Here is a 14,094-nt window from a genome sequence, read left to right on the forward strand (position 1 = left end):
GATTTAAAAATACAGTTCTCATCTACAGAGATGTCTTCCCAGTCCTCTACCAGCAGCTGCTTTTGCTGGGCTAGTTTGCAGAAAAATTCAAGACCACTGAAGAAAATAAAGGAATTATTCCTTAGCTCTGTGTTTGAAGTTGTCTCTTACTGCATTGGAGTTATTCATAAAAATATGTGTACAACCATTGCAGCCTTTTCTTGGGTGGCTAGTTACAGCAGTATAGTTGCAGGACTATACTTCATACTGGTGGCAAAAATCGTGAGTGCTTCCGGTTTTGATACTATATTTACTTTTTTACATAGTGGAGGACTCTGCACTTACCTCCCACTTCCTGATTTCCTCTCTTATTTCCCACGTTTCATGTAGCAGCTCTATTAAATTTCTAGCCAAGGAGTACACTGTAGGTCTTTCTGTGCAGCTAGGCAGCGCTTCTACTTCAATAATTGCTGGAAGTCTTATTTGGAGAATGGAGACTTTCCTAATTAACACAGACTATCACACAAAAAATGTTGACATACACAGGATTTTGTCAGGTAAAATAATAGACCCCAAAACTTTCATACCAAACAACTTCTGAAATATTAACCCCTCCTTTTTTTTCTGAAGCTCTCTTGCAACAGTACTTTCTCTCTACAGTTACTGTCTCTGAATGCCCTCTCACTCAAACATTTGTTGCCAGCATAAATGTAGTTACATACACAGTGCAAGTTGACTGAAAAGTGCATTTTGTTTACCTCCTCACCACCTTCTCTATCATCATTTCAACAAAATTCAGTCCCTCAAAATCTGTGAAATCCTAATTTTCTTAACAGACCCTATTTAAATTACCATTTTTAAGACAAAAATTAATTACTAATTTTTTCTTCCAATGTGTAAGTTACAGTATGCCCACTAGATGCCACTCTAGGCAATCATAAAGACAGTAATGGGTGAAGCTCCACTACTGCTTCTGTATTGTTTCAGATTAATAGTGTACTTGGTCTTTTCTGCCAAAGCTCTATGTATGTTAGCTAAGAGATGCTGCTTTCCCTTCACTGGTACCAGCTGATATAGCTTTTAAATGCTGTTTTAGTGTTCTTCAGGTATTTTTCAGGATTTGACTTCTTAAGAGTTAAGTGCTTATAAATTATGCCGATTCTATTATTTCTGTAATTGCAGGAGTAATTTCATATTTTTCCAGAGCAACAGATAGCAAAGAATTTCAATATGTAAACCCAAACTAGAAATCCATCATTTTAACATGAAAACTAAAAGGATAAGATTAAAAAAAAAAAGTGGAAGTGTACTCTTTTTAAATCTATTAAATAAGACGGAAGAATAAGTGTTTGCATTTGGATAAAAATGTGAGACAACATGGTTTGTATGTTTAGTTACATTTGTGTCAGTGCTTAACCATCGTACAAAAACTTAGCAGCATGAAATCTTTTATATAGTAAAGGGTACATGGTAGAAAGAAATATATATATATATATTTACTTCTGTTTCATAAAAACATGTTTCTAGTCATAAAACTGGACAGTCCCATGATTTGTGACTAAGTTTTTTCTCGGTGTTTAGTAAGAAACTGGAATAATTTTGTCCAAGATCTGTTTATAGTTAAATTTCTATTCACCTGTGGAGTTTGTCTGCTGTATTTTTTATTCTGTGTTTCATGATTGTATTTTTACATTGGACTGGTAACTGTGTCAGGTTGTGTGGTGGATGGGGGAATTTTATGCTGGCATCTGTATATCATAACGAGAAAAACAGAATAATGGCTGGTGATACCAATATGTCTTTATGCAGTTCCAAACTGACTGCAGACATAAGCAGAGCAGGGAAGTTGCCCAGGCCAGCAGATCTTAGGGGATGGCAAAAACAGTGATCCCACTGCTCATTTTCCTTGTGCCAGCTGCCTGCAAAGACAGGGAGGCTATGATGAGCTGTTGCTGCTGTCAGAGGGGGCTTGCTGTGAGGGTTGGCATCGCTGCTGAGAATGGCTGTCAGGTACTGAGAAAGCCTTGAGCCAACTCCAGCTGCTCATTTCTTTACATTAGTTATTCACAAGTTTCTTTCTGCAGCCTTTTCCATTGAAGCTGAAATAAGATTTTTCTGGAAACAATTTGGTGAGGTAGAGCTGGCTCATAAAATCAGATCTAGTGCTTGAACAAACTACTAGGTACTTGCCTGCTCCCCACTGTTCCGTCCTCTCTTCAAAGAGCCATACCGTCTTGCTTGGTTTGGCCAGTCTTCCTCCGCATTGCATCTGACAGAAGGTCAGAACCCCAATGCTAGCGTTTTTCTATAGTCCTTGTAATCCTATCCCTATTTCCAGTAAAAATAATGTAACATTAAACTGCTTCTTACACAAGAAAAAGTGCATCCTGTTAATCACATGTGTTTTTCAGAACAGTGAGTAAATCAACCATTTTGTCTTGTCAAACATTCTTTAATTAAACTGATCAAAAATATTAAGGCAGTAGTGTTGCATATGTTTAATAAAGGAAAATGGTTCAAACTATCTGTTAGCAACAGAAAACCTGGTTAAGAGAAATTTCAGAGAACAATAAGCAGTATTGCTGGAGAAATTACTTCTGGAACAAATACAGTTTTATTTGCCATGACATCCATAAAAGCTGATATGCTCTTAAGTGTTGGATAAACAACGAGATGAAAGACCACAGAAGGTTAAGCAGAGATTGATTAGTCAAAAAATTGATTGCTTCATATTTTTTGATTAATCCTTGAATCATTCTAAAACAAAATAGGGAAGCCACATTAGAATGTTTAATCTGTTACAGTAAACTCAGGATCTATATTGCTTTATCTGCTCAATCAGATAAAAGTCTACTTAAAAATCTGTAGGCCATCTTTCAATTCCTGCAAAACATCCACAGAGTACAGAACGGAGTGACAAAACATGAAAATGTCTGTTCACCATCCTTAATACAAAGTCCCTTCCATTTCTCTCTGAAATAATTGCAAAGGATTTATAAATGCCATTTCTTGATCACATAAACTGTTGGGAAAGGCAGGAAGGGCCCAGATCCCATATCCTGTGAAGACAGGGTGAGGGACCTGAGCTTCTTTAGTCTAGTGAAGAAGACACTAATACTTGCCAACAAATATTTGAAGAGTTGCAAGTGTGCCATGGGGCTGAACTTTCCTAGGTAGAAAATATAATAAATTTTGGCTTGAGACATTCAGGTTGTATATTAGGAAACATTTTTCCTGTGGGTGTTAAATTTAGCAGTGGGACAGGGAAACCAGAGAGGTACTGAAATCTCCAACCTCAGAGACTTTCAAGACTTGCCAAGACAAAGCTATGACTGACCCGCTCCTGTGTTGTCAGTAGTCCTACTTGAATGAAAGACTAAATTAGATGAACTCTAAAGGTGCCTTCCAGCCAGCATGTCAGAGTCAACACTCTGCTGCTATTTCAGTGGTGTTTCAGTGGAAGATGTGTGACAGTTGCTATGAGCGCTTACAGCTGTTTACATTTAAACAAATTAAATATGGGGTTGTTACTCACTTATGTTGTGTGGTGCTTAATGGTATCAGCAGCGCAGCAGCATTCATGCTGATTTGTATGTACATAATCATGGTCTCTGTGTTTTCTTAGGTTATAATAGTAATTGCTCTCATCTAAGTGTAGTGTTTTTACCACTGGTAGACCTAGCCCTTACTTGGAAGCCATCCAGGTAGCTGGGCCCTGAATATGTATTGCGTAGGAGCAGTATTATGGTTGTATGTAGCATCTGATTTTGGAAATAAACTGTAAATTACTGTTTCTAATTTTATAATGAGTAGTTTCTGGTCAAGTAAAGGCAAAAATCTCCAATTAAAAGCATCCCAATGTCTTAGTGCAGAGAATATACAGGGTTGCCTCTTGGGAAGAGCTACTTAGAAATGCAAGAGCACACATTCCTACTCCTTTCCTAACAGAGCATCTGACAGCGAGATCTTGACTTAAGCCTAATGATAAGCAAAGGAGTAGCTTTGCAGAAGTACGTGTATATTTATAGTTAGAATTGCTGAGTGCAGCTTCTTCACATGTTAACAACATAAGAAATTAATTCTTCTCTTAATGTCCATCTTCAGAGCTTGGGTTGGATATTTACTACCTCCACTTAAGTTCACTGCACTTGCTCTCCATTATAACTACGCTGAGTTCTTTAGTGACAAGTTTAACAAGAACAGTCCTTAAATCTAAAATACAGATTGCAGCATTTTCCTTGGAAGTCCATCACTTCCCATTAGTATTGAAGCTGTATCATTTCATCTCTGTGCTTCTTTTGTTGTGCTTTTGCCATCTTTTAAACTTTCTGACTCTGTTAAAAAATAAACTCTGAAAAGCAAATAGTTTGATTCAATATGTGAGAAAGTTTCAGAAGGAGAAGCCAGAGGCTAATTGTTTTTCATAATGATACACATTCATTTCAAGTCTACAGTGCTGGCTTTTGGGACAGTTTTTTAAAAGTGCTGGGAGTTTAGTATGTATTTAATGAGATTCTATCTACATTCCTCTTAAGGATAGGGAAGAGGAAAAAGCCAGTGAGGTTTCCCACAATTCAGGCAACTGGTAAGCATTTTTATTTATTTGCTAAGGAAGGGCTCAGTTATGTAAAAAGCACTCACCTGAAGGTGGGAGTTATAGGGAGGGAACAGAACAGATAGACCCTTTAGGTTTTATTATATTACAGCGACACACCAAGAGAAGGTACACCTATGATCAATATACAGTGAGTATCTGTCTTCTCCTTAGGGCACATTAAGTACTTTCTTTTCTTGCACTTTGATAGTATTGTCCATACCATAAGTTCAGTTTGTGGCACTAAGGAGAGGCAGAAAAAAACTGTAAAAAAACCCAACCTGAGTGTGAAGTTAGGTTGTCTATTTACTAGGTTTTTCTCCCTCCTCTTGAGTCCTCTTGACTTTTCAACTATTAAGTTATTATTAGGTCTATGCATAACAAAGTTGTAAAAGAATTGGAAAAAAAACCCCAAACTCAGAGTTAACATTCAATTACGGATTTTGGATTTCCATTATTTGATCTTTAGATGTCAAAACTGATGTTAATGTGACAGGACTGCAATAACAGCCATGTAATTTATGATGCTGTCAGATAGAACTGACATTTTTCATTCAGAGGATCCCCGTGGACAATACAAATGCTAGAACAAGCATGATCTGTAGGAAGAAGCGATAATTTTATTAGACCAGCTGATACCATCAGAGAAAGCAGACGAGCTTATGGACAGTTCCGTCATGACATCATCTAAGATTAAGGTTTATTTCCAGTTAAAGAGCATTGACCATAGCAGTCATTCAGTAATGTATGTTGCTTATGTCATGCAAACTGAAAAGGAATTTTCTTATTAATATTTTTATGAGGCTTTGCAAGACACTTGTTAAATATATGAATGATATGAAATCTGCATTGAATCCCTGGAATTGACTGATTTGTCCTTTTAAAGTTCTAGCAGTACCGTCTTATTACATGCCTTTTGTGAAGGCGTGTTTGTCTGTGGAGAATTTCAATGTGACATAAATTCAGAGAAGATAACCAGTGATCACAGAATCACAGAATGGCAAGGGTTGGAAGGGTCCTCAGGAGATCATCTAGTCCAACCCTCGTATCTTAAGTCTTTTTTCCACGCTTCTGTTGTAAGGGCAGAAGATAGCAAGTCTTTGCCTTGAGAAGGATCACCTGTCAATTACGGATCTTAAGGAGAGTGACCTTTTTCTTAACTGTGACAGCTTGTCATCCTTTGCCACCTCCTTAGAAAATATGTCTGCAGCCTTCCTGATGTCTTAATCCCTGCCGTTTGCTTCAACCTACAGGTGGAGGCTTGGTAAGGGCTGTTCTGTAGTGATGTACACTCTGAAATAATCCCTGTACCGAGATAGTTACTGTTCCTCAGAGTTACCATTTGGTGTGGAAGACTTTACTGTCTTACCTTCCCAATGTCTTCAGCCTGTATGACTGTGCAGGGCAAGATCCTCGTACCATAAGAAATAATTCTACTTCAACAGGCTCTGGCAATGTAATGTGTATTTTTTATCATTTCCCACAATTCTCTGACTTCCAGTTAATTTGGTTTAGGACTGGATAATTTAATACAAAATTAGCAAGGGCAACAGTCTACTGCTGTTGCCTCTTTAAAGCCTGTTCTCCCAGAGTCAGGAATAGATTCAGATTTAGCGTTGGCTCTTCCTGGAAATATCGTTAACTTGATGACTTTTCGAGGCAAGTGGCTTCTGTATGAAATGAACCTTTGACTATATTAAAGATACAGTGAAGTGAATGAGGCTGGGATAATCTGATAGTGGCTTATTGACTTCAGTTACTGACATCCTGAACTATCTATTTTTTCTAAAGCAGTTGAGCATTTCTTTCAGTTGTGTTAGACTGCACATATTGACCACTTCTTAAGGCTTTAATTATTTCCTTTGATAAAACATTATTTTTTATGAAGCAGCTCTTTTACACTGCCTTCTTAGTAGTATCCTTTTTTTGGCATCCCAGATTGGTTTTGAAATAATTGAACTATCTTTGAAATCATGGAAACCCGCTTCATCTCTGATCTGTCTGCTGAGTGGAATCCTTAGTAGATGTCTCATCAAGGAGAGGTTTAAGTCAGATGCCTCAAATCAAGTCTGAAAGGACTTGAGAGACATTTATGAATTTATAAGAGGAAAAAAGTGACTGTAGAATGCAGTTCGTATTATACAGAATTCATAATTAATATATAATACAAGACATACTCTTCCTACATTGAAGACACAGTATTTTGTTCTGTATTTTATGTCTCCTGGTATTTTTATGATCCGCAGCCCTTAGGGAGTTAATGTTTTAGCTGATGGGATTGTTTTAAGTTTGATACCAATGTAGCTTTAGTCTGCATGCCTTTTCTGCTTCATCTTGTTGACATCCCTTTCAAACAGAAAATGAAAATATGCTCTGGGTCTAATAACAATGTTTGCAAAACACAGTTTTCTTGAGCTTTCCTAGAGGAAGGGTCATGAATTTATCCAAACCAATTTATTTGTTTCTCTTTGCAATTCTGTGTTACATATATGGAAAAAATCATCATTATAGATTAAAATATTGCAGCCCTCTTGAATGGGTTTTGTGGAAAGCAGGAACACTTAACTCTAGAGAAGTAATTTCCTTGTGTTTTCTGTGCACTTTTCCAATAGTGTATAAATTTACTGTGAAAGAACACTGCTAATTGCATCATGATGTTTCACCTTCTGAGTGTCACATTAGAAGATAGCAATGTTAATGAGTTTAGGTAAATATTTATAGTTTAAGCAGTAGTTTTTAAGTTTACATTGCCTTCTCTTTTTCATCAACTGTAGAAGTGAAAACTATCCTGTGTAGTTCCCACTGTAAGGCCTTGTTTAGAGAAGTCATCGATATAGAATGTTGAGAGGAAAACAAGGTGTGTTTAACAGTTAGTCTAAGGATTTGGATTTTATGCACTGCTCTGTTGACATTTCAGTTTTTCTCCTTTCTGAATGAAATCCTGGCACCATTGAAATCAACATGAGTCATAAGGACTGACTGCAAGAAAGCAAAGGTTTTACTCCTCTGCATTAGTTTCTCAATCTATTAATTCAGCTATTTATTTTCACCGACCATAAAATAAATGGGTTAAAAGACATCTGGTAAAATTCATAAAGGATAGGTCCACCAGTGGCCATTAGGTCTCAAATTTGAAATTGATGTTTGCTGGAAAAGATATCCAGATATAGGGATCTCCCTCTCCATATAATCAGCTCCTAAGTTACAGCAGAAATTCTTGTTTGAGTTAGAAGTACTTTATCTTGTATGATGCACTATCAGTTTTCTTAGCATTTCTGTTAATACAGCGTACAAGGCCATTTAGTATTCTTGTATACTATTCCCATTCTCATCTGTATTCTCATACTCTAGTATGCGGTGAAGTTTTATAAATTGCTTGAAGATTCGGTGGTGGCATAAGAGACCAAACCATCAACTTCTACAAAATGGATTTTTTTTTTAGGGTTTGGTTTTGGGTTTTTTTGCTGTTGTTGTTTTTTGAGTTCCTATTGGTCTTGCTTACATTGGTCTCTTTAAAATTCAAATTAATGCAATTAAAGATACAATCATTGCAAAACTGTCTAAGTCACCTGACAGATTGTTGTATGGCTCAGCAACAGCAGAATGATGTTGTTCTCTGGAACCCTGTTTGGTGGTGAAACAGTTTTTTTCAGGGGGCTGCCACTTTAAATAATAAAAGCAAAGAAGTAAGTTAATTCCTTTGCCTTGCACTCAAGTTTGTTGTGACTCTGTATTAACCACATGATGTCAGCCTAAGAGTTCTTCAGAACTGCACCAAATCATAATTTTACAGTGACAGAAAAGCATTACAAATAGAACTGTAGGCTTAATTTACATTTCAGCTGTAATGCACAGTGGTTTTCAGGGGTAGTTAAGCAATTAAAGTAAAGGCTAACCCAATGACGTTAGAAACAAATTTAGGAATTTACAGATTTTTAAGATTTCATCATAAGCCTTTGGTGCTGACGAAATGTTTTCAGGTTTGAAATTTACTTGCAACTATTTTAAAGTAGATCTCTTTCTAAGAATTATCTAAGAACTGTCTACTGCATTTAGAGTTCAGGAAAGGCCTATAAAATAAATAATGTTCATAAACCTTGAACTGGTTATTGTGTGTGGTATACGTGCCTACCGTGAATTACATGCATTTTAATACCCGCAGTTTGTTGGCTGATCAGAATTGTGCATACTCAGACTTTACAGATGTACCCATTCCAGCTTGCATGTTCATGACCCATGTTTTAAAGAATACTCAGCTGGAGACGTTGAATTTGCTAAAGGAAAATGCATATTTACTTAACTGTGTACTTACTAATTGTAATTTAATTACTTGAACCTTACATACTGGTAGGAAGGTGCAAAACTTGAAATGGAACCTTTTACCAAATAAAGTGAAATTGCATGAGTTTATTTCAAAAAAATGTTTTACATTATTTTCATGACCACCAAAATTCCACTCTCTTTTTTATTCCAGAACCGAATGGAAGAAAGCAAAGCACTCTTTAGGACAATTATCACATATCCATGGTTCCAGAACTCTTCAGTCATTCTGTTCTTAAATAAAAAAGATCTCTTAGAGGAGAAAATTATGTACTCCCATCTAGTTGATTATTTTCCAGAGTATGACGGTAAGTATAATGACATCAGAGCTCATGTTCTATATACACTGCAGCAATGACAAATTGTAATAACCTTGTCCAAATGCTAGGTAAATAGATCCTTTGATAGCAAAATCAATAGATCTCTATTTTGCTCTTGGGGGGGAAAAAAAAAAAAGGTGCTTTGCCATTTTTAATCATCTAAATTTTTATAATATGATTGAACTCTTGTGGGATTTTTTTAGACTGCTAGGATTTCAATTTATACTGTAATTAATTGTGGGTAGGACGGCAGAACCTTTCATGGGAAATTGTTGACTTTTAGGTGAGTATTGTCATATTAGCAGTGAACCACATTCTGTCCTTTTTCATAACTTGGGGTGTGGGTTTAAACTTAAGTATAAGAGCCAAAAAGAAACAAAGATGCATTTGTTGCTTTTACCCATTGTCTCCCATACTCATTTTTTTTTTGAGGTTTGCTTTTGTCTAAGGTTGAATATCTGAGGGGAAGTTTCATAAGCTCTCTGTGGCACTCAGAAACCAGTAGCATTACTTCCACCCTGTTATTGTACCTCTTTTTTCCCTTTGTTTTAATTTTACATTATTTATGTGAAAATAATGTGCTTGTCCATAAAAAAAATTACGTGGATTGTACAGCTGTTTCTACAAAACTGTACTTTCAGAAAGTTCTCTTGAAGTAAAAAAAAGAAAAGCCAAGTATTTTGAGGTAGCTGAGTGGAGGCCTTGGTAACAGAAAAATCAAACTAAAAACTCCTCTGTTTTTAAAAAAATAAAATCTGTTTTGTCCCACCAGGGACTGAATAGCAGATTTGAAAGCTAAATAAAAGACTAACTTTCTCATCTTAAAATATGGAGAGTAATAACAGGAAAAATTTACATTTTGTTTCCTGTTTAAGGGGAAGGAAATATTGAACAGCCTGCAGTATCAGACCATATCATTTATGAGTCAGTGTAAGTTTAGTTTCATAGTGCTATGCAGAAAAGAGCTGCCAGTTGAATAGAAATATGCTGCTTCTTTTAAGTTTACTTTGTATGACAATTTCCATAGATGACATCCTGAAGGTGAGAAGACTCTACAGTCACCACTGTTGTCACCACTCAAGTGACAGTAAAGCCTGTGTTAAATGCTTGTCCAGAAAGAACAGACAAAACTCAGCCCCTCAGCTCAGAGAAACCCCTTTTCTCCTGTCATTTGCCATTGGTGAGGGAAAAAAAGATTATGGAGCGGTAGGGCTGTTGGAGTCAAGACCTGGAAGTCTTCAAGAGTCTTTGTCTTTTAATTCTGCAGACCTTGCTGGACTTAATAACTCCACAGACAAGGTTATGGTTTGATTTGTTTTCTTCTGGTGGCAGGGTGGGACCTGTGGCTTGCAGAGGTCACCATGTGGTGCCCTCTTCTGTCCCAGCACACTGGGGATGTGGGAGCTGGGAGGATTTGAGGAAGGGATCAGAAATAGGTATGCTTCAGCTGGATCACTTCTCCCATGGATTTTCCTGCACAAGGGAGAAAGTAGCATATGGATGAGACCTCCTAGTCAGGATGAAAAATTGGACTGATAAAATTAAGCTAAACAGTTTTGCTGCATGGTGTATTGTACCAGCATTGGAAGGGGGACTGAGGCATGTTCAGGGGTCTGGGTATCACATGAAGGCATCCTTGCATGGCTAGTACTAGAAGACTGGCTTGCAGACTGGAATTAAGAGCTGGGAGAGGGAGAGGGGACAAAGACAAAAAGGGGCCATAGTTGGGAGGAAAATAAGAGAAAAATGTTGATATAGTACTTCTTACATACATCTTGAATGTCATGTAGGGATACTCTTCAAAAACTGCTGATTAGGGAGCAGTGGACGAGAAACCAACTGATTTATATAGCAATTCTTTTCCAAGTCTCCGTAGTACTTAGATCACAGCCACTTTGCAGTCTAAATTTAACATTGACTCATTCAATCTTTTCTTGAATTCCTGAGGTCATAAACATTCTTTAACCTTAATTTTCCATACTTGAACTTCAGTCAAACAAAAATTCAAATTACATGATAGTCAGTAAAGGTGTGATTAGGTAAGCAAATTTGGATACAGGCTTTGAATAGTGCAGTAGATTTTGAGAGCTCACTGTATCTAGCTACTATGAAACTGTTTAACAAAATTCTAGGAAGTTGTTCAAAACAGTAAGTGGTTGAAGAAATCATTGTCTTTGAAAGTCTAAGAGTTTTCTTCACAAACATTGCAAATTCATTTGTGGCAGTGTGAGACTTATTGTTGCTGCTGTTTCTATCAAGTCTGGGTGACCAAGCCAAAGGCCAGACCCTGTTGTGTTTTAGAAGCTGTAAAAGTGTTGAGTAGTCCAATCTCCTGCTTCAGAGAGCTCATGATCTGTTTACATCCTTAAATCTCAGGAAATGTGTAATCTCTGTGTGGGTATGTATGTACATACATGTTCATGTGCATACACCCATATATTGCAGAAGCTTACTCCCCCTCCACATGGACTTACAGCACACCAGAAAGTAGGTGATTTCTCACAGCTGAGGGTTGGTGTTTATGTTGCCATGTAACACGACCAGGGCTAATGAAGACAATAGGAGGAGGAGAAGGCAGCAGAGAAAACATGTGTTCCGTAGAAACCCATGTTCCAGAAACAGGAGAGCAAGGGAGCAATGGCCTTTGGAAACGGCACTGCAATAACGGAACAGAATTCAACAGCTTGTGGCTAATGTTCTTGCTTCTGCACTGCTCTTTTGGCTGTGAATGTGAATGAATCCTCCCTGTTCCAGGCTGGAAGTCATTACTTACCTTCTGTCTTCTGCAAGCTGAACATGTGGTTTGCTTACATAGACTCCGCATCCTTCTGAGAATTACAACTTTCATTTAGATCTGATATCTGAATTATGTATGATAATGATCCTAAGTGATTTGTTAGAACATGAGCCTTCTGCAATCAAACAGCTTCAGCTGTAGAGCATATGTGTTTTATTATCACTAAAGTAAATTAATTTCTATTGTTGACAGTGTCAGACCATTTCGGGACACAACTTCATTATGCTACCTGTTAAAATCCTCATAAAACTAGTAAACGTTGCAGTGCTAAAAAAACTTAAGTATAATTTAAATATAGTAGGTGTAGACTGAACATTCACCAATTCTATTAACATTTTTAAAGATTTATTAGTATAGCTAACTTTTCATTTTCCATTCTGTGCAGTTATAAATCACCTGTTTTAAACTTTATCCTAAAAAAGAAAAAGGAGAAATTTCCTTCCATCTTTACATTTCGTAGTTCCTACCAGGAAGAAAGTAGCCACTATATGATGCTACTGATTAGTAGAAAGTCCCCTGTCTTCTCCTATGTGAGGGCCACAGACTGACCTTTTCTTGTTTCCTGTTAAATAAGTTCAAATGCTGAATTGACTTTAAGAAAACTGATTTTCTCTTCTTAATCATCAGGACCACAACGGGATGCACAAGCGGCACGAGAGTTCATCCTGAAGATGTTCGTAGACCTGAATCCAGACAGTGACAAAATTATCTACTCCCACTTCACATGCGCTACAGACACAGAGAACATCCGCTTCGTCTTTGCTGCTGTCAAGGACACGATCCTACAGTTAAACCTGAAGGAGTACAACCTGGTCTAACTGTGCCTAGGAGGCCCTCCAAAACCAACTTTGCGTGATTAAAGATATACAAGGGGGACTGTATTATCTATGAAAACAATTTGCATAATACTAATTTATTGCCGGCCTGGACTCTGTGAATGTCCACAGAGTTTGTAGTTAATATTATGATTTTATTTAAACTATATGGAGGAAAACCAAAAGATGCTGAAGTACATTCACAGCACATTTCCTCATTTTTTAGGCAAAACCTTGTGACTCAATGTGTTTTAAATTCTCAGTCTCACATTTACAAAAGATAGCAGTTTTTTGCTATTGAAGCAAAATCAAGCAGATTTCCTCTTTCCTCTTTTACAAGGTACAATGGCCTTTTTTTTTTTTTTTTCCCAGTTGCATTCCTGGGTGAAATACTTTCTGTTGAGTGATTTGGTCAGGAAAATACTATCATCAGAACTTAAGTCATCGGTCATTCTAATTTTACAGTATGTACTTTCTCTGAAGGATCAAAAGTATTGATACTGTGATTTTTAAATTCTTGACATGGGTGTCTTCATTCTGTCTTCACTTTTGGGACTAAAATATTGGGATTGCAAAATAGGATTACAGTTGTGTAAGGATGTGAAATTTAATCGTATTTTCACAGTTCAGAAAGGTGCACAGAAGACAGTAATGAAATAATTAAGACACAACCGGGGATGTACATGGAATATGTTAGAATCTCTTTCTAATTGCCATGTGCCATTTTTTCTCTCTTCTTTTATTCACAAATGCCAAATAGAAATCTCATAGACACTACATTTTCCCCAGTGGCTACAGCCTGAAACAGTGGGTTTTTTTCAGTTGTGTGGGGTTTGTTTTTCTTAAGTTAGAGCTTTTTTAAGTGTTCTTTTTCCACAGTAGAAAAATTATTTTTATTGTATAGAATTAATGTTGCCAAATCTGGCTTTTTATAAAACCAATGCTCTTGAAACATGAAATACTGATTGAAATGCCAAACTGATGGGTTGGGAACTGACCTGATTGAGTCAACTGCCAAATGATGAACAAACCGTTTCACCTTGTGTGTTCCCTTTTTAGAAAGTATTCCATTTTCTAATGCCAAAACCAACAGTGTGAGTGAATATGCTACGAGGTGCACCATGCACACGCATGTGGTCTACTAATTTAAAGAGAGTATAAATCTCTCTTTATGTCAGGTATGGCATGAGATTATTTTCTGTAATAATAATCAAGACACCTTTAGTTGTATAACAAGAAACTATTGATGAGAGATCACATTCAGGAACC

At 36.9% G+C, this 14,094-nt stretch overlaps 1 protein-coding gene across 1 annotated transcript in view; it reads left to right on the top strand.

Moving 5' to 3' along the window:
* Positions 1-13,148, top strand: part of LOC104124721 (guanine nucleotide-binding protein G(q) subunit alpha) — a 98,138-nt gene extending 84,990 nt beyond the window's left edge. The window contains exons 7-8 of the mRNA XM_009637090.2: positions 9,048-9,201; positions 12,638-13,148. Of these exons, the coding sequence (XP_009635385.2) occupies positions 9,048-9,201; positions 12,638-12,828 (345 nt within the window). The 3' untranslated portion in view covers positions 12,829-13,148. The remainder of the gene's footprint in view (positions 1-9,047; positions 9,202-12,637) is intronic.
* Positions 13,149-14,094: the final 946 nt, after the last annotated feature.

This window comes from Egretta garzetta, unplaced genomic scaffold, assembly GCF_000687185.1.
Source record: "Egretta garzetta isolate BGI_Z169 unplaced genomic scaffold, ASM68718v1 scaffold334, whole genome shotgun sequence".
Lineage (NCBI taxonomy): Eukaryota > Metazoa > Chordata > Aves > Pelecaniformes > Ardeidae > Egretta > Egretta garzetta.